General features: G+C 43.1%; 1 protein-coding gene across 1 annotated transcript; it reads right to left on the reverse strand.

Moving 5' to 3' along the window:
* Positions 1 to 804: 804 nt before the first annotated feature.
* Sdhaf2 (succinate dehydrogenase complex assembly factor 2) lies at positions 805 to 25,502 on the reverse strand. The gene is made up of 4 exons (NM_025333.4): positions 25,352 to 25,502; positions 17,462 to 17,679; positions 17,273 to 17,382; positions 805 to 3,422 (listed from the first exon to the last, which is right to left on the reverse strand). Exons 1-4 carry the CDS (start codon positions 25,385 to 25,387, stop codon positions 3,292 to 3,294), a joined length of 495 nt encoding a protein of 164 aa, NP_079609.2. The 5' UTR covers positions 25,388 to 25,502; the 3' UTR covers positions 805 to 3,291.
* Positions 25,503 to 25,515: the final 13 nt, after the last annotated feature.

Below are 25,515 nucleotides of genomic sequence, written 5' to 3' on the forward strand. Positions count from 1 at the left end.
AAGAAGTTCAGTATCTTACAAACGATGGGCTGTACTAACAAGGGGACTTTCAGCTTCCCAGTTTCACTGCCCTGCTTAGCACATAAGGCTGCTTGGCTTAGTTTTATGTCTGAATAGGTGTGCGTATTTGCACTGGTGTACAAGCAAATGTGTTCTTGTCCTGTGAATGGGCACGCACACATGTATGTGTGCAGGCCAGACGTTGATATCTAGTGTATTTTTCAGTTGTTCTTCACCTCATTTTTTTGACAGAATTTTACTCCATAACCCTAGTTAGGCTGGTATTAACTATGTAGCCCAGGCTAACCTTGAATTTGTAGCTATCTATCTCAGTCTCCTGAATGCTAGGCTTACAGGCAGGTGCCACCATACCTCCCGGCTTTGGGCTTATTACAAAGCTTTCCTCTCCCTGTGTCCCCTCCAAGTGGCAGATGGACTGAAATATAAATGTGAAGCTCAACTATCTCAGGAGACTCCTTCCCCACTGATGCTTAAAATATAAGCCAGGTTATGCCACTGTCAAACATGGCTGAACTCCAGCTGGTGCTCCAAGCCGGTAAGAGGTGCCTCTCTAACGGCAGCCACAAGAGACACTCAGCTATCGTGGGAAGCCTAGGTACATTAAATCAATGAAGTGAAGAACTGAAGGGAAGGAAGCAACCCTGACCTGGTTTGATGTGTCTGGAGGAGCCTGTGCAAGGGGACTCACAGGGTAGGTCAGATGCTCATGTGCCCAGTACAGGATCTGAATGAGGTCACCGAGCAGCAACGTGTCACCAAGAACAATGAGTCTAGTTGCTCTTCTCGTGGGTCCTGGGGAGCTGCTGGCCTTGGCAATATGTTTATTAATTTTTTTGGAAATGCACTGTGGCTGGCCTAGTTTTACTTAATGTCTAATAAAAGAAAAAACTGTTTACATAGCACCCTTGGGCTTGACGCTGAGCAGCTTTAGTTAGCAAAGTCCTTCACTTTCAAAGATGACACAAGCCAGCCGCCTGGAAGGAAAACCACTCCTCTAGAAGCAAGCCATTCCCAGGTGCAGGCTGAACACTGTGAAGACGGAACGGGGGCCAGAAGGGACCAGAACTGAGGTGCGTACTTGGCTTCTGGGGCTTCTTGTGTAACATGCCCGTGATAAATGGGGAAGGTGCTACGCAATTCCTGTGCGCTCCTTACAGTCCAGATGCTTCTATATATAAACCCTGTCTGTTTAGCACCTCCATCCCCCTAGGACATCACAAGCCCAAAGGGCTAGCTAGCATCTCTGTAAGCTCCTGCTTCTACTCCACAGGTCTCATTCCTATTCCTTGCTTAAGTGAGAGCTAAACTTTTCCATCAAAGGACTTGTTACCAGGGTAGGTTTTTCCTTCCACTTTGCGTTCTGGAAAAGCACTCTGTGGTTATTTTAATAAGCTCAGCCTTCTGACTTTCAGATGACTGCCCTGTGTGTATATGTGCAGTTGATGATAGGCAATCTGTTAGAAGACAGGCTCTAAGTCTCAGGGTGAGGCTTTGAACAAAGGCTCCTGTCTTCCCATGCTATTCTGGGTGCTAGATGCCATCCAGTGTTACCTATCATAGCTTTTAGCAATCTTGAGACTTAAGTGATTATCGCCCTTAGTTAGAAACCAAAGCTTAGGCCAGTAAGTTTATCCTGCAGCTAAGCAATAGAGCAAAGGCTTGGACTCATAACCACCATGCTACACTGTACACCATGCTACCCTGCATCTTCTTACCAGAGCTACAGTGGGGCCTGGGGGATTCTGGGTGGATCCTCACTTTGGGAAGTAGCTAGTGGCCTCCTACCTACCACAGAGCAATACAGAGCTGTCTCAGAACTGTCATTCTTGCCTTCAATTGTCCAGTGACGGTTGCTACCGTGTTGTCTAGCAGAACGTTCATGAGCTTTGGATGTAGATCAAACAATAATATATTCCAGCTTTCGTCTTTTTATTAACCTTTTTATGATTTTTAAAAAATATTCGTTGGTGTTTCACCTGCATCTGTGTCAGATCCTCTTGAAACTAGAGTTACAGACAGTTGTGAGCTGCTTTGTGGGTGCTAGGGACTGAATCAGGTCCTCTAGAAGAACAGCCAGCCAGTGCTCTTAACCGCTGAGCCATCTCTCCAGCCCCAAATCCTGGCTTTTTGATCATGGATGCATTGCTGACTCCTTCCAAGGCAATCTCTTGTCCTTAAGTAGGCCCAATGCTATTTGTCTGTGGGAGCGTTGTGAGGTAACTGATGCTGATTCCCGCTTCCCTCCCTGGCCAGGGAACTTTTTCCTATAGCTCTTGTAGTTACCCACCCAGGCTTCTCAGTTCTGGCCTGCTTTCTCTAGCCAACACTCACATACCGGCCAGAGTGACTGCCTCTTTGCAGCTGAGGGCAGAGCTCCTGCAGAAAGGATGCCTTCAGGACTGCACAGCTCTCCTAGCTACTGCATTCTAACCGTGTGGTCCAGGCTGGCCTCAAATTCTTAGTGATGTTCCTACCTCAGTTCTCCAAGGGCTAGGATCATAGGTGTGACCTATCACACGCAGTTAAAATGTTACTTCTTATGTGTCACTGTTATTTGGTCAACTAAAATAATTTGAAAGGCTGTCAGAATGAGGAGAAAGTTTGCCTCAATGCCACAAAGTCAGAAAACTTATGACTATAATTTTGTAAAACACCATTATAAGCATGACTATAGGTTGCATAGAAACAGACAAAAATGAAGATAATTGTGAGGGTTAGAGAACTGTCAATTTTCTTCTCTTAATATTCTTCAATATTCAACTATCTTTCAGTTTAAAACATGTATGTTGTGAAAATTTGATGAAGATGTTGACTTAGTAAGCCCACAATATTCCTGCTTTGGTGCCTCATTCAGCTTGCTGTGCCTTTGATGGCTCAGTTCAGGGGCTTGGACCGACATTCCTTAGCAAAGGACTTATCACGCTGGAAGGGAGCAGTTTTATCTTAACAAAGCCCAGGGTCACTGGATAGACGATAGGGTCAGCTCTTCCTTCAGCAGCAGTGTCTTTTGTACTGTTGGGGCTGAGGCAGCAGAATCACTTCCCCTATAGTGCCCTCTTGTGGCAGACCTGCAGCACAGCACTTAGCAGCCAGGTAAGGGGTCTGACCTGTGCTGTACAGACGAGCACAGGTTAGAATGAGTCAGCTAACATATTACATGTCTTTCCTGGGAGAGATTCAAGAGTCTAAGGAGAAGCAGGAGGCCAAGGTCAGTGCCAGAAGCAGTTTCTATCCATATACTGACCACCATGACAGGCAGTGGTACCCAGCTTAATGAGGCTTTTCAAAGAGATACTCCAGATCTGGGGCACGCAGTCTCTGCTCCTTGTTTTTGTTTTTGGCGAATTCTCTCAGCAATTCCATGACTTCATTTTCAAATATTTCTGGGGCTGGTTTTGCTTCTGCAACAGAAGGGTGCACAGAAAGAATTGTGCATAGTCAGTGTTCATGTAAAAGATGTGGCGCTAAGAGGCTGCAGACAGTGCACATGTCTATGGGGTTTCAGCACTTTTAAGGCTAAAGCAGGAAGATTACTACAAGTTCAAGACCACCTTGGCCCAAAAGAGTTCCAGGCCAGCCTGGGCAAGAGTAAAACCCTATCTTAAAAAACAAAAAAACAAAACTGGGTCTGGAGAGATGGCTCAGCTATTATGAGTACTTGTTGCTCCTGAAGGGGGCCAGAGATCTCTTCTAGCGCTTATATCAGGTTACTCACAATTACCTTTAACTCCAATTCCAGGAGATACCATGCCCTTTTCTGGCCACCCACAGGCACCCACACACATATACCAATAAAAATAAAAAGTAAACTTTAAGAGCCAGTTCAAAGGCTCAATGGTTAGACTCTTGCCACCATGATTGATAACCTGAGTTTAATCCCTGAATCCATGTAGTAGAAAGAACCACTTCCCTCCCACAAGCAATCCTCTGAACACACAAACACTCTTGTACAATATAAAAATAAGTTTTTAAAGAAAAAGTAAATCTTTTTTTTTTTTTTTAATCTAAAAGCAAGCAAAAAACAAAAACCAAGCTGAAACTCTGGCAATGTCCAAGAACCACAGATGGATAAACTGCCCATGGGCCATTTCTGTCCTTCCTCCAAACACTCTAGGCTATACCAGGGTTGGCTAACCGCGGCCACACTTGTAAACAGCTTTGCTAGTGCGCTGCTCTCACTGGCTTGCATTAGGATCCAGGCTCCTTTGTACTACAGTGGCAGAGCTGAGGAATCACAACAGAGCTCACATGGCCTTAAGGTTAAACTATTTACTATCTGGTCCATAAGGAACAAATCTGGTGACCTTTGGCTTGTGCAATCCTGGCTGTCCTGTTTGGCTTTGCATTTGGCCTCAGTTGTCTTCTTATACGCTGAGTAGTTTCCCCCTTACCATCCACAACATCATTTACCTTGGGTCCTCTACAGTTTGACAAAATACAAAATTCCAGAAATAATTAGTGAGTTCTATTTAAACTATTGGTAGGCTGATAAAAGCTTAAGCCATTTTGCTCTTTCCGTCTTGTGTATGAACCATCCACATCCATGTGTGCACACTATATATGCTACCCATGCATGAGTCACTTAGACTCCTCTGTTTTGGGAATATAGTGAATGTATACGTATTGCAAGTTTATGTTAAGTAATAGTAAGTAAGTAACCATTTTTCATTTTTGTTTGTTCTTTGTTTTTTGAGACAAAGTTTCTCTGTGCAACCCTGGCCCTCCTGGAATTCAGAGATCTGCTTGCCTCTCCCTCCTGAGCGCTGAGTTTAAGATGTGAGTCACCATTGCTTAGTTACTTGTTGAGACAGGATCTCACTAAGTAGCTCTGGCTGTCCTGGAAGCTACTAGGTAGACCAGGCTGGCCTCACCCTCACAGAGATCCACCTGCCTCTGCCTCCTGAGTGCTGGGATTCAAGGCATATAACTATATTCTTTTTAATCAATAATAGACCCAAAGCACAAGAGTAGTGCTGCAAAGTAGGCGCTGGGACACAGATATGGACAGACAGGTTAATTCTGGTGCTGTGTAGCAGGTAACACTGCAGGGTATTTACATGGGCTACATGGGCTCAGTATCATCCAGTTTTAGGAATCCACTGAGGATTTTGGAATGAACTCCCTGCAAATAAAGGGAGACTATAGTGATGTGTTTCCTCTTTTATTCTTTCAATTCTTTCATGTTGAGGGCTCCATTTCCAGGCCTCCCATTGTAAGCTATAAACTTTCTAAAACAAAAGTTCCACTTCTTCTTTTTATCAGAGATCTTTGGTTGCAAATGACAGAAACTACTATAAAGTTAAGCTAATGGGAATTTCTGGGAAGAAATGAGAGGCCCAAAGAATGAACATAAATCTGCAGAATGAGATGTTAGTACACAAGCAACAGGGCTACAAGACAAAAAACAAGAATGCCAGTCTTGTCTAATGGTAGGAGTTCAGCAGTGTTCATTATTTTCAACCTTTCTACCCTACAGATAATTGGCTAAGACACCAACTCTGAGCAAAGCCTCTCACCAGCAAAATTTAGGTGACAGTCTCCAGAGGACTAAATAAAATGCTAAAAAGAATCCCTTCTAACTCAGACAGATTCTGTCTGCCCAGAGCCCAGCACCCAGTGAGTATTCTGGGTATTTTGTGATTTGGGGGTTTTAACTTTTTTCCCCCTTGGGTTGGAGAGATGGCTCAGTGGTTAAAGGTACTCACTGATTTTCCACAGGTTCTGAGTTCAATTCCCAGCAACCACATGGTAGCTCACAACCATCTGCAATGGGATCCGACGCCCTCTTCTGGTGTGTCTGAAGACAGCAACAGTGTACTTACATATGTTAAATGAATAGATAAATCTTTAAAACAATTCTGTTCTTAGTATTTTTTTTTTTTTTTTTTGGTTTTTCGAGATAGGGTTTCTCTGTAGTCTTGGCTGTCCTGGAACTCACTTTGTAGACCAGGCTGGCCTCGAACTCAGAAATCCACCTGTCTCTGCCTCCCAAGTGCTAGGATTAAAGGCGTGTGCCACCACCACCTGGCAGTATTTATTTTTTGTGTAAGAGTGTTTTGCCTGAAGATATGTATGTGTACCATGTACATGACTGGTGCCAGTGAAGATCTCCAGTAACTGGAATTATGGCTGTTTGTGAGTAACCATATGAGTATTTGAAAATGAACCTGGGTTTTCTATAATAGCCCCCATTTCACTTTTTTAAACTGTATTTGTGTCTGTGTGCCCGTGCATGCGTGCGTAAAGGAACATGCATGCTATAGTATGGCTTTGGAGGTTAGGTCTCCCTTCCCACCTTGTTTCTGTGCTGGATGTTCCTACCATCTGGCTGGCCTATAAGAATGCTGGCATTACAGATATGTACCATTTGGACTGTGAGCCTATAATTAAAGTACAAAAGTAAGTAGCTCTCTGTGAGTTCAAGGCCTGCATGAGACCCTGTCTCAACAAACAACTAAAAAAAAAAAAAACATACTCTACTGTATGAGCTCTTTACATGAGTGTTAGCACATATCTATTAATCCCAGCACTGGCAAAATTGAGGCAGAAGGATCAAGAATTTAAAACCAAAGTCAGGTCAAGTGGAACTTGCTTATAATCCCAGAACTCTGGAGGTAGAGGTGGGCAGACCTCTGTGAGTTCCAGGACATCCAGGGCTATACAGTGAGATCCTGTCTCAAAAGGAAAGGTAGGGGTGTGTGTGTGTATGAGAGAGAGAGAGAGAGAGAGAGAGAGAGAGAGAGAGAGAGAGAGAGAGAGAGAGAGAGAGAGAGAGAGATTGAAGCCAGCCATTTCAGGAAGTGTCCCAGTAAGTACAACACTTGACATGCAAGCATGAAGGCCTGCATTAGAATGTCCAAACCTCACGTATAGCCAGGTATGAAAGCACACACGTGCAATCCCAGTGCTCCTGCTCCTCCAGGAGAATCCCTGGAAACACCTGCAGACCCTGCACAGCTGCTTGCTGTGCTTGAATTCCATCCCCAACATGCATGTTAAGGAAAGAGAACTTCACACTCAGTGTGTGTGTGTGCTGTGAAGTGCATCTGTGGAGGTCTGTCTCTGTCTCTCTTACACACACACACACACACACACACACACACACACACACACACACACACACTCCAATTATTTTTAAAGCAAGCAAACAAAAAAATGTGATGTTGATTTAGAGAGAAGGCTCAGCAGCTAAGAGCATGTACGGCTTTTCCAGGGGCCCCAAGTTTGATTCCAGCACCTGCATCAGGTGGCTCACAACCAACCAACCTGTACTCCTGCTCCAGGGGTCCAATGCCTTGGGCCTCCACTGACACCTGCACCCACATGTGGCATACAGACACACATACATATACATGGTGATAAATAAAATAAACCCAGAGGGAGGGAAACTACAACAAGAAAGCAAAAATAAACAGACGCAGGGATAACTTGTGTCAGGACTCCCAGTAAGAACTGAAAGTAATTATGACTAATAGCAAAAGCTCCAGTTGAAAAAGCAGGCAAAATATAAGAACAGATGAATTCCAGCTGGGAGCTAGAAAGTCTAAATGTCATATGGAAATGCTAAAAATAAAATCACAGCAGCAGCAATGCAAAATTACTTTAATGAGACTCATTGTGACATCTGACACAATTCAAGAATCAGTGAGACGGGCCGAGAGATGTTGCCAAATACAAAGGACCCAAAATGATTTACAAAGAGAAAAAGCACAGAGAACAGATGTAAGGAACTGTGGACACAAGTTGCTCAGAGTGCAATCAGAATTACAAAAGGAAAAGAGAATATGAAGGAGACCAAAGATCTTCCAATAATAATCAAAGACATGGGGGCTGGAGAGATGGCTCAGCAGTTAAGAGCATTGACTGCTCTTCCAGAGGTCCTGAATACAAATCCCATAGTGGCTCACAACCATCCATAATGAGATCTGATGCCCTCTTCTGGAGTGTCTGAAGACAGCTACAGTGTACTTACATATAATAAATAAATAAATCTTAAAAAAAAAATCAAAGACCTAAAAATCTTGAGAAGCCAAACATGATAAATACCAAAACAAAGACCTAGACATACTGTTATTGTTAGGATGGGGAATGTTCCTGAAAGGACAATGTCCCCCATGTATCCCCAAGCTTGATGCTATTGGGAGAAATTTTGGGGATCTAGAAAGTCTTCCAGTCATTGGAGATGAGTTCTTAAAGGAAGTAGACAGGATCCAGTCCCTTCCTTTCCTACCCTCAACACACCTGACACATGCTTCCGGCACATGCTCATAATGGGCTGCTGCGTCACGTGCTGCCTCTCCGACACACCTCAGTTTTAGCAGTGCTGGATCCCATCACCAGTGACTGAATGTCTCAACTGTGAGCCGAGTGAGTCTTTTCTAAGCTGGGCATGGTAGCATATGTCTGTAATTCTAGCTACTCACAGGACTGAGACATGGTGGCAAGTGTCTGTAATTCTAGCTACTCATGAGCATGGTGGCATGTGTCTGTAAGTCTAGCTACTCATGGGCATGGTGGCAAGTGTCTGTAAGTCTAGGTACTCAGGGCTGAGGCATGGTGGCAAGTGTCTGTAAGTCTAGCTACTCAGGGCTGAGGCATGGTGGCATGTGTCTGTAAGTCTAGCTACTCAGGGCTGAGGCATGGTAGCATGTGTCTGTAAGTCTAGCTACTCAGGGCTGAGGCATGGTGGCATGTGTCTGTAATCCTAGGTACTCAGGGCTGAGGCATGGTGGCATGTGTCTGTAAGTCTAGCTACTCATGGGCATGGTGGCATGTGTCTGTAAGTCTAGCTACTCATGGGCATGGTGGCAAGTGTCTGTAAGTCTAGGTACTCAGGGCTGAGGCATGGTGGCAAGTGTCTGTAAGTCTAGCTACTCAGGGCTGAGGCATGGTGGCATGTGTCTGTAAGTCTAGCTACTCAGGGCTGAGGCATGGTAGCATGTGTCTGTAAGTCTAGCTACTCAGGGCTGAGGCATGGTAGCATGTGTCTGTAAGTCTAGCTACTCATGGGCATGGTGGCAAGTGTCTGTAAGTCTAGCTACTCAGGGCTGAGGCATGGTAGCATGTGTCTGTAAGTCTAGCTACTCATGGGCATGGTAGCATGTGTCTGTAAGTCTAGCTACTCACGGCTGAGGCATGGTAGCATGTGTCTGTAAGTCTAGCTACTCATGGGCATGGTGGCAAGTGTCTGTAAGTCTAGCTACTCAGGGCTGAGGCATGGTAGCATGTGTCTGTAAGTCTAGCTACTCAGGGCTAAGGCATGGTAGCATGTGTCTGTAAGTCTAGCTACTCAGGGCTGAGGCATGGTGGCATGTGTCTATAAGTCTAGGTACTCAGGGCTGAGGCATGGTGGCATGTGTCTGTAAGTCTAGCTACTCATGGGCATGGTGGCATGTGTCTGTAAGTCTAGCTACTCATGGGCATGGTGGCAAGTGTCTGTAAGTCTAGGTACTCAGGGCTGAGGCATGGTGGCAAGTGTCTGTAAGTCTAGCTACTCAGGGCTGAGGCATGGTGGCATGTGTCTGTAAGTCTAGCTACTCAGGGCTGAGGCATGGTAGCATGTGTCTGTAAGTCTAGCTACTCATGGGCATGGTAGCATGTGTCTGTAAGTCTAGCTACTCAGGGCTAAGGCATGGTAGCATGTGTCTGTAAGTCTAGCTACTCAGGGCTGAGGCATGGTGGCATGTGTCTATAAGTCTAGGTACTCAGGGCTGAGGCATGGTGGCAAGTGTCTGTAAGTCTAGCTACTCAGGGCTGAGGCATGGTGGCATGTGTCTGTAAGTCTAGCTACTCAGGGCTGAGGCATGGTGGCATGTGTCTGTAAGTCTAGCTACTCAGGGCTGAGGCATGGTAGCATGTGTCTGTAAGTCTAGCTACTCAGGCTGAGGCATGGTGGCATGTGTCTGTAAGTCTAGCTACTCAGGGCTGAGGCATGGTGGCATGTGTCTGTAAGTCTAGCTACTCAGGGCTGAGGCATGGTGGCATGTGTCTGTAAGTCTAGCTACTCAGGGCTGAGGCATGGTGGCATGTGTCTGTAAGTCTAGCTACTCAGGGCTGAGGCATGGTAGCATGTGTCTGTAAGTCTAGCTACTCAGGGCTGAGGCATGGTAGCATGTGTCTGTAAGTCTAGCTACTCAGGGCTGAGGCATGGTAGCATGTGTCTGTAAGTCTAGCTACTCAGGGCTGAGGCATGAGGGTTGATGGAGGCTTAGGAGTCAGGTCAGCCTGGGAGCCCAGTATGATCTCATCTCTTAAAGTTTTAAAATGGCTTTTTAATTTTGGATTTGTTTATTTATTTTATGGGTGTGACTGCTTTGCTTGTGTGTGTATATGTACCACATGTGTCCCTGGTGCCCACAGAGCCTACAAGTAGATGCCAGAATCTCCTGAACTGGAATTATATGCTGATAGCCTGGCAAAAGAAGTACACATTCATAAAGTGCTGGAAAACAAACCAACCCATGAGTCTTTAGTTTCATACCGAAGGCAGAGAATTCAAAGCAGCCAATTTGTGCTACAAGTAATAGTAAGGGAAGTTCAGCAGGGGGATCATGGTGGAATAGAACAGACATTTATATAAAGAAACAACCATCTCCAGAAACAGCCAAAAATTAATGAGATTTGAACATTTATTTTAATTTTTCCCTCTTTACTGTCCACAGTATAACAGGAGAAATGTGTTCCAGGCTTAAAGTAAAAAGAATGGCAGCAGCACAAGAGCGGAGGGCAGGAGCAGGGCAGGGGTGGCACACCCTGTTGTCCAGGCCTCACACTGTACATGAGGCTCAAGCGTCCTGCAGGCAGACTCTGATCAATTACAACCGTATACTGTGAACCCAGGAGCAATCATTAAAAACCTATAAGGACATAAATAAGCCAAGAGCGACAATAACCCCCACATACACATACACACAAACAAATTAAGGGAGAAAGAGACAAAGAACAGATGAAATAAACAATCAAAAATGGTAGAGTTCAAACAGATTGAGAATTCAGTAAATATGAAAGATCTAAACACATTAGTGAAAAACAGAGACTGTCAGATCGGGTAAAATGAAAGAGCATGCATTCTGACTTCAGAAAAACTCAATTTAGATATAAAGATCAAAGCAGCTTGTGATTTTATAACGTAAGTACTCTAGCTGGGAATGGAAGAGGAAGTCAGACAGATGGGAAGTGTGAGGAAAGACAGCCACTCCTGAGGCAGAGAGGGCTATGGAGCAAGGCCCTCAAAAGCTGAAAGAGACTCACTGCTGGCAGGTCAATTAGGGAAGTCATCCCTCCAACGTCAAGAAAACAAAACAAATTCTCAGAAAAATATGTCAATGATCTTAGAAGTAGATCCTTCCCCAAGTCTCCAGACGGAAACACAGAACTCCTGACTCACTGACTTCTGAATGTGAGATCTGGGCAGAGCTTTTGACCCACAGAACTTTGAGCCAAGAAACCGATGTAACTCCAAGTTTAGTAAACTTAAAAACTTGGTAAATTTTTACAAAGCAAGAGGAAAACAATCTAAACAGAAAGCTACACACTAAGCAAAAACTAACCAAAAGAAATCTGAAGGCTCAGCAAGCTGGCTTAGTTGATCACGGTGCTTGTCCTCAGACCCTAGAACCTGAATTCAATCCCTTGAACCCACAAGGTGGAAGCAGAGACTCGACTCCTACAAGTTGTCCTCTGACTTCCACATGTACACTGTGGAATGCAGGTGCTCCTCCTCCACAGACACAGACAAAAATAAATAATAAATGAATAAAAAAAAATTAAAATCCCAGACGTGTTTGCACCTAACACCTGACCCTTGAAAATATAAAGCAAAGGTTGAGGGAAGGGAAGGGGTTACTGAATCCCCAGGCAACCCACAATTAGAGCAGATGCCAATGTTCCTCTCTGGGTAACTGACAGAACGGACCCTCAGAAAATGAGAACCATGGAGAGTACAGCACCATCAACCACCTTGTCCAGGCAACGCTCACAGAACGCTCGCCCATAAGAACAGAAGACACACATTCACGTGTATGGAATATTTACCAAGGTACTTGTACTTCAGATCCAAAAGCAAACTTAAACAAATTCTGGCAATTTACCAAATAGTTAAATAGTTAAACATAGGCTGAACAGAGTCATGAGAGAAATTACAAAATAACCTGAAGTATAAAATGTAATGATAATGAAATATAATGAAAATGTAAAAATATGTAACAGGAAGTTAAAACAGTGCTTACCGCAGTGATTTCAACTTATGGGTCACATCAGATATTTATATTACAACTCATAACAGTAACAAAATTAGTTATGAGGTAGCAATTAAATAAGTGTATGGTCAGGGTCAGCACAACAGGAGGAACTGTATTAATGGGCCACAGCGTTAGGAAGGTTGAGAACCATTTGCTTAGAGGGACCAAATGATTATGTGGAAAAGAAGGTTTCTGATGAGTTTAGTTTTTACTTCAAACAACTAGGAAATGCCAATCACGCTTAAGACACGAAGAACATGAGCAACAACAGAAACCACTGGGACTGAAAACTGGAAGCCACACAAAATACCAATGAAATAAAAGGCAAACCCTCTGAAAGAGAAAATGAAATTGATGACAACTTCTGGCTATATTGATCAAGAAAAAAATGAGGAAGGAGAAAAATTACAAATTACCAATAATAGATATAAAAGATAGGGGCTGGTGAGATGGCTCAGTGGTTAAGAGCACTGACTGCTCTTCCGAAGGTCCTGAGTTCAAATCCCAGCAACCACATGGTGGCTCACAACCACCCGTAATGAGATCTGATGCCCTCTTCTAGGGTGTCTGAAGACAGCTATAGCGTACTTACAGATAATAAATAAATAAATCCAAAAAAAAAACAAAAACCCTCTAGTGTAATCATGCACCAAACAATTAAAAAAAATAAAATAAAAGATATATATTACTATTTATTTGAGAAGGAGGGTGAGGCAGAGTCTTACTATATAGTTCTGGCTGTTCAGGAACTTACTATGTAGACCAAGGTAGCTTTGAACTCACAGAGATCTACCTGCCTTGCCTCCCAAGTATTGTGGCTAGAGATGTGTACCACTATGTCTGGCTTATTTATTTATTCTTTCTTTCTTTCTTTCTTTCTTTCTTTCTTTCTTTCTTTCTTTCTTTCTTTCTTTCTTAGTAAGTGTGTGGGAAGGGACACAAATGCCATAGCATGCATGTGGAAGCCAGAGGACAGTTCACCAGGCTGGAGCAGCACGTGGCATCACTGACTTAGGCATACTTAAGGAAAGGAGCCATTGCAAATAAAACCCTATCTACATACCTGACAACTCAGATGAAATGACAAATATTCTGAAAGACAAATGGCTGAATCCCACCCCAGAGGAAATATCTACAATCATTCAGTATCTATTAAAAAAAAAAATACTGGATTCATAGTTTAAAATATCCAGGAGGAAAAACCAGTGGTCCAGATAACATTATTAGCAAATCATATCACATATTTATGGAAAAAATAACATCAATTCTACATATATTCTTCCAGAAAATAGAAGAGGAAAAAGCACTTCACAAGCTGTGTAATCAAAACCAAATGACAACTTATGAAATATTACATACCAACACACTGGGAGACAAAAAGGTCTTGAACTGTTAACAAATCAAGACTCCAGTGTTCATTTTAGATTATAAAGCTGGTACAGGATTTGAAAGTCAAATAACTTATATTAATAAACATGGGTTGGAGAGTCATTTCACCAAAGATAAGAAATTAAGAAGGTACCATTCAAATTTCCCAAGGGAGGCAATCAACACTCCTACTCATCTATGACATCATTGAACCACAACAACCAACATGGCATGGTAACTGTAAGGGTGCAATAACGGCATGCACAGCTTAGCAATAACCAACCGTCCTCTAATTGGACTGAAGAGCTGCTCAGCAAGAGGGAAACCATGCCTGGTACTAAAAACCTAGCCAACTACTCGGGGTAGTGAAACCATAGATCTTGGAAAAACCCCCACAACTGCCACTGCACTACACAAGCATAATCCGTAGCTACATTCTAAATATCCATACTTATACCACAGAAAGAGTAGTTCTCACCCTCTACCAAGGAAATTTCTCTTTGCAATAGAGACCATTACAGATAACCACAATTGATTAAAATGCAGTTGTGGGACCCAGTCCTAACTAATAGAGCTAAAACACAACTCCTACACCTAAGATTCAGGGACCACTGTGGAAGAAGGGACAGACCAGTTTCAAGAGCCAGAGGACCAAGACATTTGCTATTAGATTATATAAACAATGTCAGATGCTACACCCCTGAAGTCTCACCAACAAAGCTGTCATGTTGATGTGACAATGTATCCCTTCATACCTTGTCTCTAGAAATCACTGGTACATATTGTCCTTGTTGTTTTGTCTTTCCCAAAATATCATAAAAATAGAAGCACAATAGGTACTCCCTGAGTCTTACAGATGGCTCAGCGGTTAAGAGCACCAACTGCTCTTCCCAAGGTCCTGAGTTCAATTCCCAGCAACCACATGGTGGCTCACAACCATCCGTAATGAGATCTGATGCCCTCTTCTGGTGTATCTGAAGAGAATAATGGTGTACTCATATACATAAAATAAATAAATAAATCTTTTAAAAAATATTTTATTTATTTATAAATAAATAAATCTTTTAAAATATTTTTATTTATTTATTTATAAATAAATAAATAAGTGAAAACTAGGGGCTAGAGAGATAACAGTTAAGTGGTTAAGAGCACTAGCTGCTCTTCCAGAGGACCCAGGTTCAATTCTCAGCACCTTTATGGCAGCTCACTAATGTCTGCAGCTACAACTCCAGGGGATTTCACACCTTCATATAGACATAAAATAAAAATAAGAAAATATTTTTTAAAAAAGTAGAAATTATGGCCAGCTGCCTGTTTTGTGATGGTTTAAAAGTGAGAACTGAATTTTATGTTTTATTTTGAGACAAGATCTCAATATGTAGCTTTTGCTGGCCTAGAACTCCCTAAGTAGATCAGACTGGCCTCAAACTCAAGAGATCAGCCTACCTCTGTTTCCCAAGTACTAGGATTAAAGGTGTGTGCCACCATGCCCAGCAAGAATGATCTTTAAATGGTTGAGGGGGAAAAAATAGTACTTCATGATTGGAAAGTATATGAAGTTCATATCTAGTGTCCATGAGTGACATCTATTGAAATATAGGCAGTCATTTGTAGACCTGCTGCTATCTGTGGTTGAGTGCATGCTGCTACAGATAAAGTTATATAGAGTTATGAGATACCATATGGCCTGCAGTACCAAAAATATTTACTGCCTGGCCCATATGGATAAAGTGTGGCATAAAAGTGAACATACTCAAGAATCCGATGATTCTTGTAGGTATGTATTCAAAGAAAACCTGAAATCAATGCTTACAAAATTGGTACACAAATGTTTATAGAGGCTTTAGTCATAACTGCCTACACCTGAAAACCCTAAAATCCTATTACTGCTCAGTGGATAAATTGTATAATCCACACACCGGAATATTAGTCAACAATACAAAAGAACAAAGTACTGACATAAGTAACAAAGGTCATTCTCAATTGTCTTATACTAAAGCCAGCATTAAACGTGTTCTACATAGGGCCAAAGAGTAAATATTTAAGATTTTCTGGGTTTTCAAATAACCAAATAAGCATCTAGATTCCTATATTCTAAGAAAAGAGTTACTTTATCTTTAATTGTGACTGTGTGTCTGTGCACATGAGTATACATATCCATAAAAGGCCAGAGGCTTCGGATTCCCTGAAGCTGGAGTTACAGGCAGTTATGAGTATGCAGTCTATTAACACACAGCTTAAGATGGACATTACACTAACATGAAACTGTTTAAATCACAGAAAACTCATGATGTTGGAGAGCATTACCCTGAAAAAGCTAATCTTCACAAGGCCTATATATAGGCTCCTATTCAAAAACGCTTGGTTTATTTGCAGACTTCTGTTCCTACTTCCTTAAGTTCTCCCTGTAAGAGCCCCTCACTGGCCCCCAGTATCAAGGTAAAATTTGGATAAGAGCCCTCCATCTTTTCATTAAGCTGACTTTTAGAATAAAAAGTGATTAACCTTGCTAGGCATGGTGGCAAATGTCTGAATTCCCAACATTCTGTTATCCCAGCCCTGAGGAGGCTGGGATGAAAGGATCATGAGTTCAAAACCAGCCTGACCCGAACAGTGAACCGCTGACTCAAAACAAACCAAGTGCCCAGCCACTCATCCCAGCACTTTGGGAGTGGAGCTTGGGGGGCAGAAACAGGCAGATCTCTGTGAATTCAAGGCCAGCCTGGGCTACAGGGTGACATCCTGTCTCACAAGACAAAACAACCCAATCTTTACTTCAACACCTTGTCTCTCCACTGAACTGGCTTGTCCTGCAGGAAGCAGCCCAGCACTTTTCACCCGGTTCCCAGCCTAGTCTTCACTCTTCCTTCCCTTTGATCTTGGGAGCTTCCCGTGCTTTGCTGCTACATTCCCTCTCACCTAAGTTAGCCTGCGCTCCATCTGTCTCACAAACACCTTAAGTGAAGGAAGGCAGAAGCCGGGGTGGTGGTGGTGGTAGTGGTGGTGGCGCACGCCTTTAATCCCAGCACTTGGGAAGCAGAGGCAGGCGGATTTCTGAGTTCGAGGCCAGCCTGGTCTACAGAGTGAGTTCCAGGACAGCCAGGGCTACACAGAGAAACCCTGTCTCGAAACCCCCCCCCCAAAAAAAAGAAGGCAGAAAAGGCCTTGGTGCAAGGCCTGATGACCTTGGTTCAAACGCTGGGTGAAAAGGAGAAAACCAACCCCTCTAAGTTGTCCTCTGTCCTCAACTCCCATGCACATGCATGCTCACTTAAACACGAATACAAAATAAAGAAAATAATTTTTAAAATCTTTAAAAGAAACAACTGATTAAACAAATTTTGCACCTTCTGGAAAAATTTGAACAGTGTTTGGGTTTGGTGTCTATTATATGAGTAATAAGGATGAAAACAGGGCCTACCTTAGTGGTACAGGCCTTTAATCCCAATACTCGGGAGGCAGAGGCAGCAGATTTTTGTGACTTCAGGGGTAGCCTGGTCTATACAGAGTCCCAGGACAGCCAGGCTTATACAGAAAGTCCCAGTTTACAAGAAGAGGAAGAACACACTTGGGAAGATATGACTTTAGACTCTAATGGGCTTGTTATCGTATTATCCCAAGATGCAGCTCAGCATATGGCATACCTGTGGCCCAGTAGTAAATATCCCAGTCATTGCTAGGCTCGTTAATCAGGCGATCATAGAGGTTCAGCTGCTTCTCTGTCATGTTGTGCAGATACTCTTTAGCAAACAGGCTAAAATGAGAAGGAAAATGAGGTTGACAAGACTGTCTTGTCAAAGAGAAGTGACACCCAGAGCCTTCTGCCCCACTACCTAAGGAGAATGCAGTTCTCCAGCATCCCCCTCTTTCTGCTCTCATAGAGTAAGCGGGCTCTTTTGGTTTCTATGGATTCATCAGTTCTCTCCTGCCACGGAGGCAAAGGGATTTCAATCATGTCTTTTTGAGAGTCTGTTGGGCTGTCACCTCTGTAGAAGCGTCTGAATGATGTCACACTAGGCAAGGGAGACAGCAGACTGTGCTTTGACAGTGCCTGAAACAAACAAATCACAAAAAACCTCGTTAGACAATGGTTACTGTTACCGTTATTTAATCACCACATAAGGTGCTAGATGCATTAGATCTCACTTAGTCCTGCGGATTTTGGTCCCTTTATAGTCAAGGAACGGAAAGCCAATAAATCTAAGGCTTAGAGAGGATAGTCACCCAAACACCACAGATACATGCTCCTAAATTAGGCAGCACCTCTCTCTAGACAGAAAACAGAAGAAGTATCCTGGATGTGTGTTAACCAGTCTTTTATCTCAGCAGAAACACTGTCTCCGTTCCCATCCCTTTATAACTGTATAGCAGCTGTTCCAGCCACTCACCTGTCAAATCCCCCAAAACCTACAACTCCTAAAGACCCCTCTAGTGAGAATCCTATTTCTTTGAAAAAACACAGACATATCATGGGAACATGTTTTCACTTTAATCCCAGATGTAGGCCGTGGGGCTGCTTCAGACTGTGTACAGTAGCTATGATTTCTCCAAGTGTATTCGCCTAATACACCTTCGATTCTGGGGACTTCTCAGAAGGTATATAAAGGCTAGAACACTAAGAGGCAGGGTTGGTTGCTGTTTGTTAAATAGTCTGTGTGCAAAGAAGAAACAACAAGAGGAAATTAGATACTCTGACTTCTAAGATCAAACTTGCCCCAAGGAACTCAACACCCCTAATTGGCAGGAAGTAGTCTAGCAATAATGTATTCACCTTTCTCCTCTATCACTTTTTCTCTCCCATCTAGTGTTAGGGGGCTGAAAAGATAGAAGAAAGGAGTAGAGATTGGTAGAAGAAAAAAGAACCCACAAAGTAGCCAAAAGTTTGGCTACAAATGGTGCTGACCACCAGCTAGGGAGAATGGGAAACTTGACTTCAAATGACATAGAGAAAATGGCAGGGGACAAAGGAAAGAATATTTCTTTTCAATACACCAGCAAAAAAAAATATTTCAGCTCCTTTCATTGGGATATCCCCTGATTTGCACCCAAAGGGGATTTTCTGGTTTTTCTTTTTCTTCTTCCTGTATTCAAGAAAAAACAAACAAACAAACCTGGGAGAATGCTGTGCAACTGTAAAGATTGGAGGTCGAAGCTCTTGGGAGGCAGAGGAGTACCAGAAAAGGGAGAGGAAAGAGAAGCAGACTCAGTGACTGAGCATGGGGGGAGGGGAGTGGGGGGGGGCGGGGGAGGGAGGAGGGAAAGAAGGCAGATAGATCTAGGCCCTGCCTGGCAATGCACTTTTGGTTTCCCCAAAGCCTAGGCAGGATAAGAAGCTGGGTGGGTGGCTAGGAGGAGGAGCCTGAGCAGAGTAGCAGGGTCAGAGAAAAGATGAAATGGCCTGTTTCAAGAAAGGGTTAATCTTGAACTAACTGTGCCACCAGAGTTAGAGGAGAGACAATCCTGGGTTACGAGATCATCACCATCAGTTTTCTCAGTAGTGTAGCATATGCCTGCTAACGGGGTGGAACAAGGTTATGACAAGATAGGATAGTATCCTATAGAAATGATAGATCTAACACATTTTAAAGAGACCATGAGTAGGAATGACCAGCCAGAAACTGCCCCACCTGGGGATCTATCCCATAAACAACCAACAAACCCAGACACTATGGCAGATGCTAACAAGAGCTTGCTGACAGGAACTTAATATAGCTGTCTCCTGAGAGGCTCTGCCAGTACCTGACTAATACAGAAGTGGATGCTCACAGTCATCCATTAGACAGAGCACAGGGTCCCCAATGAAGGAGCTAGAGAAAGTACCCAAGAAGCTGATGGGGTTTGCAGCCCCCTAGGAGGAACAATATGAACCAGTACCCCCAGAGCTCCCAGGGACTAAACCACCAGCTAAAGAGTACACATGTGGGGACTCATGGCTCCAGCTGCATATATAGCAGAGGATGGCCTAGTCGGTCATCAATGGGAGGAGAGACCCTAGGCCCTGTGAAGGTTCTATGCCCCAGTATAGGGGAATGCCTGGGCCAGGAAGCAGAAGCAGGTGGGCTGGGGAGCAGAGGGAGGGAGGAGAGGATAGGGTATTTTCGGAGGGGAAACTAGGAAAGGAGATTAACATTTGAAATGTAAATAAAATATCTAATAAAAAAATACAGCCACAAAGTGCAGCTTTAGTTTCAAATGCTGTTGACATTTTGCCGCAGTTGGGTTTCAGTAGTTGTATTTTCTTTGATCTCCTAGAAGGGAGAATGCAGTCTACTTGTTGGTAAGCCTGTCATCTTCAGCATTATTGTAGCTAATTTAACGTTTTAAAACCTGCATTGGGATTAGAAATATACCTATCAAAAGGTTGTTTGTTTGGTTTTTAATTGAAAACATTACTTAAATTTTAGCTAGAATTTTCCTTAAAAATTATTTCAAGAATTGGTCTGATTAGATTATACATCATGTATTTGTATCAATAATTTTACATCTGTAATTGATCATTTAATTGCTAAGAATAGTGAAAATATACATATGAAAAATTGAAGAATTGTTTTATGCTCTTTTATCTTGAAGGACTCAATTGTTTTTAGAACCATTTGAATTTTATAACGGTTGGGAAGTATAGGTCTTGACCTAGGGGAACAGAGTAACAATTTCAGAAATGAGTTGTTTTATGTTTTATGTTATAGCACAATAGAATCTGGCTTTCTTGTTAACAACTTTCCCTTCAGAATCAAGTCAAACATTGTTAATTTAAAAGATATTATTTATAACTGGCTTATTCTGTACAATTTTATATTGCTTTTAGATAAAATGTCACAGGATATTAAAATTTTTTTTAAAAAAAGTAAGAAAATAAAAAAAAGAGACCATGACTTCATATGGGAATCATTTGCCTTATGTGAAACAAATTCCAAATGACTGCGCTACTCAAAATAGAATTATTCCCCAAGACTGGAAGGGATTAGTGACAGCTATACCAGATTGGCCCACAATTGCAATGATTAATGTGGTAGAGGGAAGAAGCCACAAATATTGAACAGGAAATAGAGCAACAGGTAATGAATATTGTCAAAGACCAGTTGTTAGGTGAAAGACCACACTCAGACATACAAGAACAGATCCCAGACTGGAGAGATGGCTCAGAGTTTAAGAGCACTGACTGCTTGCTCTTCCAGAGGTCCTAAGCTCAATTCCCAACAGCCACATGGGGGCTCAGAACCATCTATAATGTAATCTGGTGCCCTCTTCTGGCCTGCAGGCAGAACACTACATAATACATAAAAAGGATAAAAAAATAGATCCAATTTGATGATACTACTATACAACAATGTCACTCAGCAGCTTTAAGAGCATGGGACAAAAGGCTGGAGAGATGGCTCAGCGGTTAAGATCACTGACTGCTCTTTCAGAGGTCCTGAGTTCAATTCCTAGCAACTACATGATGATTCACAACTATCTGTAATGGGATCTGATATCAACTTCTTATGTGTCTGAAGACAGCCACAGTATACTCATATGCATAAATACATATATCTTTAATAAAAAAAAAACTTGGGACAAAGCTGAGGAACCTGAGAAAAGTGCCACCTCATTTAAAATTATAAAAGGCTTACCTATGAATAAAGTCATCTCAGACGCTGACGCATCCAGGACCTCTGGAAGACCACCTGGTGCTCTTAACCTCTGAGTGTGGCCTTTCACCTAGCAAGGTATTGACAGCAACCTTGGTGTATGAAAAGTTCAAATACTGAGTATAAAAAAACTGTTAGACCATTAAAGACATAGGCAGCACCCATGGACGAGTGGATAAGGGATATGATTGATATCAGTTCTCACAGGTACCAGGCTAGTATCATAGGACAAGTTATCACTATAGGTCTCTGATATCACAATGCCCCATGCTTCAACTGTGGGAAATTTGGTTATTTGCAAAAAAACAAAACAAAAACAAAAAACAAACAAACAAAAACCTGTGACCGACTGACTAAAGTTTCAGATCTCAAAATGCCTGGTGCATTAACTGTGAGAAATTAGCTGTACTTTGAACAGGAGAAATGAACAAGTCATTTCTAACAGCAATAGTTATAAACCAGAAATGAGGCCTAAGCTTCCAGGGTATGTAGGCGACGAGGCAAGGGCTGCCATTGGAGCAATGAATGTCCAAGAGAGATATCCAAGGCAACCTCTTACCAGCAGGAAATAGTTTTGGGGCCTGTCTCAAGGCTCTGCAGCAAAAATTACAAGGCATTTCAGACAAGGGCAGTGAAGAGTCACCAAGTTATAGAAAAAAACCCGTAGAATTAAATCGTCTATATCCTATAAAGAAGTGTAAATATCAAATGGAGGCCTGCAAAAGTTTTGCATTGGGGACACAGGCTTGCTTATGTCTTCACAGGAAATGAAAAGCTGTGAATACCATCAAACTTATAAAGATTAGAAGTGAGCAGGAGAGGTCTCCTGAAAACTTTGGCCACTAATCTGAAAACATTTAATTCATTGAAAATGTCTTCTGTTTATAATTTCTCACAACACTTAGCACAATTAATGGCTTAAAACAAGGGGGAAATGTAGTGATAATTTTGGTTTCTTTGAAATATATAGAAATATTATGGGAATGTTTTCAGTTTAATCTCAGGTGTGGGACATGGGGCTGTTTCAGATTGTCCATAGCAGCTGACTATTATTTGCCTCAAACTCTACTAGGGGCGTGATTCTGCCAGCTGCAGATAGTTTCTGTGACTGTTTGACTTTTGGAACTCTGGGGACTCTTCAGAGTATATATAAATGCCAGGGCCCCAAGAGATGTGGTTGGTTGGTTGTCATTGGTCATGGTTTGTTAAGTGGTCATGCACTAAGAAGAAACAAAGAGGAAGAGGAAGAGGAAGAAGGGAGATCATACTGCCCCAAGGAGCTTGACAATATCACCCCCTTTTCCCTATCTGTTGTTTTTTTATCCTTTTTTTTTTCTCCTCCTATCTAATGTCAGGGAGTTGAAAACATGGAAGAGGAGGGGAGGAAAAAGGTGTTTAAAAAAAAAAAAAGAGAAAGAGGAGAAGGAGGAGGAGGAGGAGGAGGAGGAGGAGGAGGAGGAAGAGGAGGAGGAGGAAGAGGAGGAGAAGCAGCAGCAGCTCCAAAGTAGCAAAAAACAGCTTCAAACTCCAAATGTAAGAAGGTTATAAACTCTAAGATACAATGAAAAGAACTGAGTAATGACTAAGTAGATAAAGTGCTCGCTGTGCAAGCGTGAAGACCTGGGTTCAGGTCCCCAGAACCACATAAAACCCATGGCTGGGAATGACATCATGCATAAGTAACCCCAGCACAGGTGGATCCCAGAGGCTTGTTGGTCAGCAGGTCTAGTCAAAAAAACATCATGACCGCTGGGCGTGGTGGCGCACACCTTTAATCCCAGCGCTTGTGAGGCAGAGGCAGGTGGATTTCTGAGTTCGAGGCCAGCCTGGTCTACAGAGTGAGTTCCAGGACAGCCAGGGAGGCCATGGAGGGATGTTCTTTACTGACTTCCTTACCCTGGCTTGCTTAGCTTGCTTTCTTATAGAACCCAAGACTACTAGCCCAGGGATGGCACCACCCACAATGGGCTCTCCCACTTTCGATCACTAATTGAGAATATGTCTTACAGCTGGATCTCAAGGAGGCATTTCCTCAAGGGAGGCTCCTTTCTCTGTGATAACTCCAGCTTGTGTCAAGTTCGAGTACAGAGAGTATAAGTATCTGTAACTTTAGCAACAATAAGTGCTTTAGAAAGCACAAGCATACGGAGATACTGACTCAACAATTCACAGATCCATTCCCTCTGTGATTAGTTTGGAAAACAAGCTCCTGCTCCCCAGATGACTGCAAAACCAGCTGCACTGAAGCCAATAGGAAAGGCTGTGGACTGCACATGCCACAGCCCTGTCTTTCCCCAAATCCTCAACACACAAGATGATGGGGAGAATGTCCCAGCAACAGGCTTCTATCCAAGAGGGAAAGGTAAGACTGCTGGAACATCATCCAAACAGCTTCTGCTTTGGCTGAGTCTAAGTGCTACAGGTAAGGACACCTTTCTGTAGCTGTGGCAAGCAAAAGTGATGGTTTGTACCAGCAGCATTCACTTGCCATGGTCCCCATCCTGCCTTACTGCAGAATGAAAAGATAACCCACAACCCCCAGCTTTTCCCTGGAGATACAGAGCAGGGGTTGGGGGTGCGGGTGGGGGCATCCACCTGAAACTCCTGCTTCTCAGAGGCTGCCTGTGGAGCTGGCTTTTGTCTCTCTTGTCTCAGAGCAACAACAGGACACAGCCCATTCCAGATGCTGAGGGACCATAGAGACCAAGAGAGCTGCTTAGTTTTGGTGCAGAAGGCCATAGAAGATAAAGCAAGATAAAATCTAGTATTGTTTACAAGCCTCTTCCCCGAGGCTCGAGGAAGAGTTGAATGTATGGTTAATGTTCTAGAACATGGGGGTTGGCATTGCCGAAGGGACTGGTTGGTTTCTGTTTTGAACAACTTGCAACACTAACCAGCATACTCTAAGAAGTCCAGTAGCCACTGAGAATAAGAGAGCAGAGCAACCAGCTGGTCATGGTGCCTCATGACTGTAATCCACGCACTTGAGAGGCTAGATCAGAACTACTATGAAGCTGAGGAGTTTTAGTACCTAAAAAACAGGGTAGCAAGGAAGGAGGAGGGAACACTGAACAACTTAAAAGAGTGTTAACAAAACTACAGCATTGCAGAAACACCGACACACTTAAAACACCCTCCTCTGGCCTTCATGGGCACCTACACACATAGTATGCATAAACTCACAAAGGCAGATAAACACATGTACATACTTTTTTAGTCTAAAAAAAAGAATAAGAAAAGAAAATGCGATTGCCTAGCAGGCAAGGCTCTGGGTTTGGTGCTTAGCACAAACAACAAAATTGTCATATGTGATATAAAGAATATTACATAGTATTAAGGAGTTAGCAGTAAAGTATAATAATCATAAATATATGTGGATCTAATAGAGCACTCAAATATATGGAAGAGACACTTGACAGAACTGGTGGGGGAACACAACAGATTTTAATGCCACATTTTAATAAGGAATAGAATATATAGATGTCGGAATCAATACTAGACAACCAGAACAATACTAATTTAAGAATATTTAACTGAGATATACAGGCATTCCACACAAGAGATCATACATTCCTCTCAAATGTACAGATAATTATGCCCAGGAGATCACAAGTTGTCAAAAAACATGTCTTGATAAGTTTAAGATAAACCATACCAACTAGCTTTCAACACTACTGGAATAAAAACGGAAAATTCTCAAACATTTAAAACCAAGATGAGACAGGAGAATTACGAATTTGAGGCCAGCCTGAGTAACAAATTAAAACCGGCTTTTAAAAGGGAGACGGGGGAAGAAGCTCAAGAAAAGCTAGGAGGCTTTCGGGGGAGGTTCGGTAACTGTTCCTGGTATGCGTTGAGTCTCACACGGTGACTGGCCACCTAACCACATATTACCCAGTATTCTCACTCGAGCACACCGTGGGCTCAGGAAAGAATGGAAAATTCCCTGCATGATCGGCTCCAGCCTGCGCCTCGCCTTGAGGGGACCATTCCCTGGTCTGTGGGGTAGGTGAACTCTCCCTACAGTCTCCACGGCACAGAGGAGGACGAAACAGTCTTAGCTGCAGCCCGCCCCGAACCCGGCTCTCTCACCCGCGCCAGCGTCGGGATCAAGGTGACCACCGCCATCTCTCTCTTATAGCACAGTAAGCTGGCAACCGGGCCACTTCCGGGAATTCCGGGCGGTCGATCTGAGGACTTCAGCGGAGGTGGACCCCAAGCCGGAAGGCGCAACCGAGCGTATGGCGGAAGTAGCG

Source organism: Mus musculus, chromosome 19, assembly GCF_000001635.26.
Source record: "Mus musculus strain C57BL/6J chromosome 19, GRCm38.p6 C57BL/6J".
Taxonomy (NCBI): domain Eukaryota; kingdom Metazoa; phylum Chordata; class Mammalia; order Rodentia; family Muridae; genus Mus; species Mus musculus.

Bases quoted from the DNA above. Each gene is read 5' to 3' on its own strand.
- Sdhaf2 (NM_025333.4), bottom strand. From the start codon at position 25,387: ATGGCGGTGGTCACCTTGATCCCGACGCTGGCGCGG. The intron at 17,680-25,351 runs GTGAGAGAGCCG...TGTTTGTTTCAG, and splicing joins TGATCCCGACGCTGGCGCGG to GCACTGTCAAAGCACAGTCT. The intron at 17,383-17,461 runs GTAGTGGGGCAG...TTCTCATTTTAG, and splicing joins GAGAACTGCATTCTCCTTAG to CCTGTTTGCTAAAGAGTATC.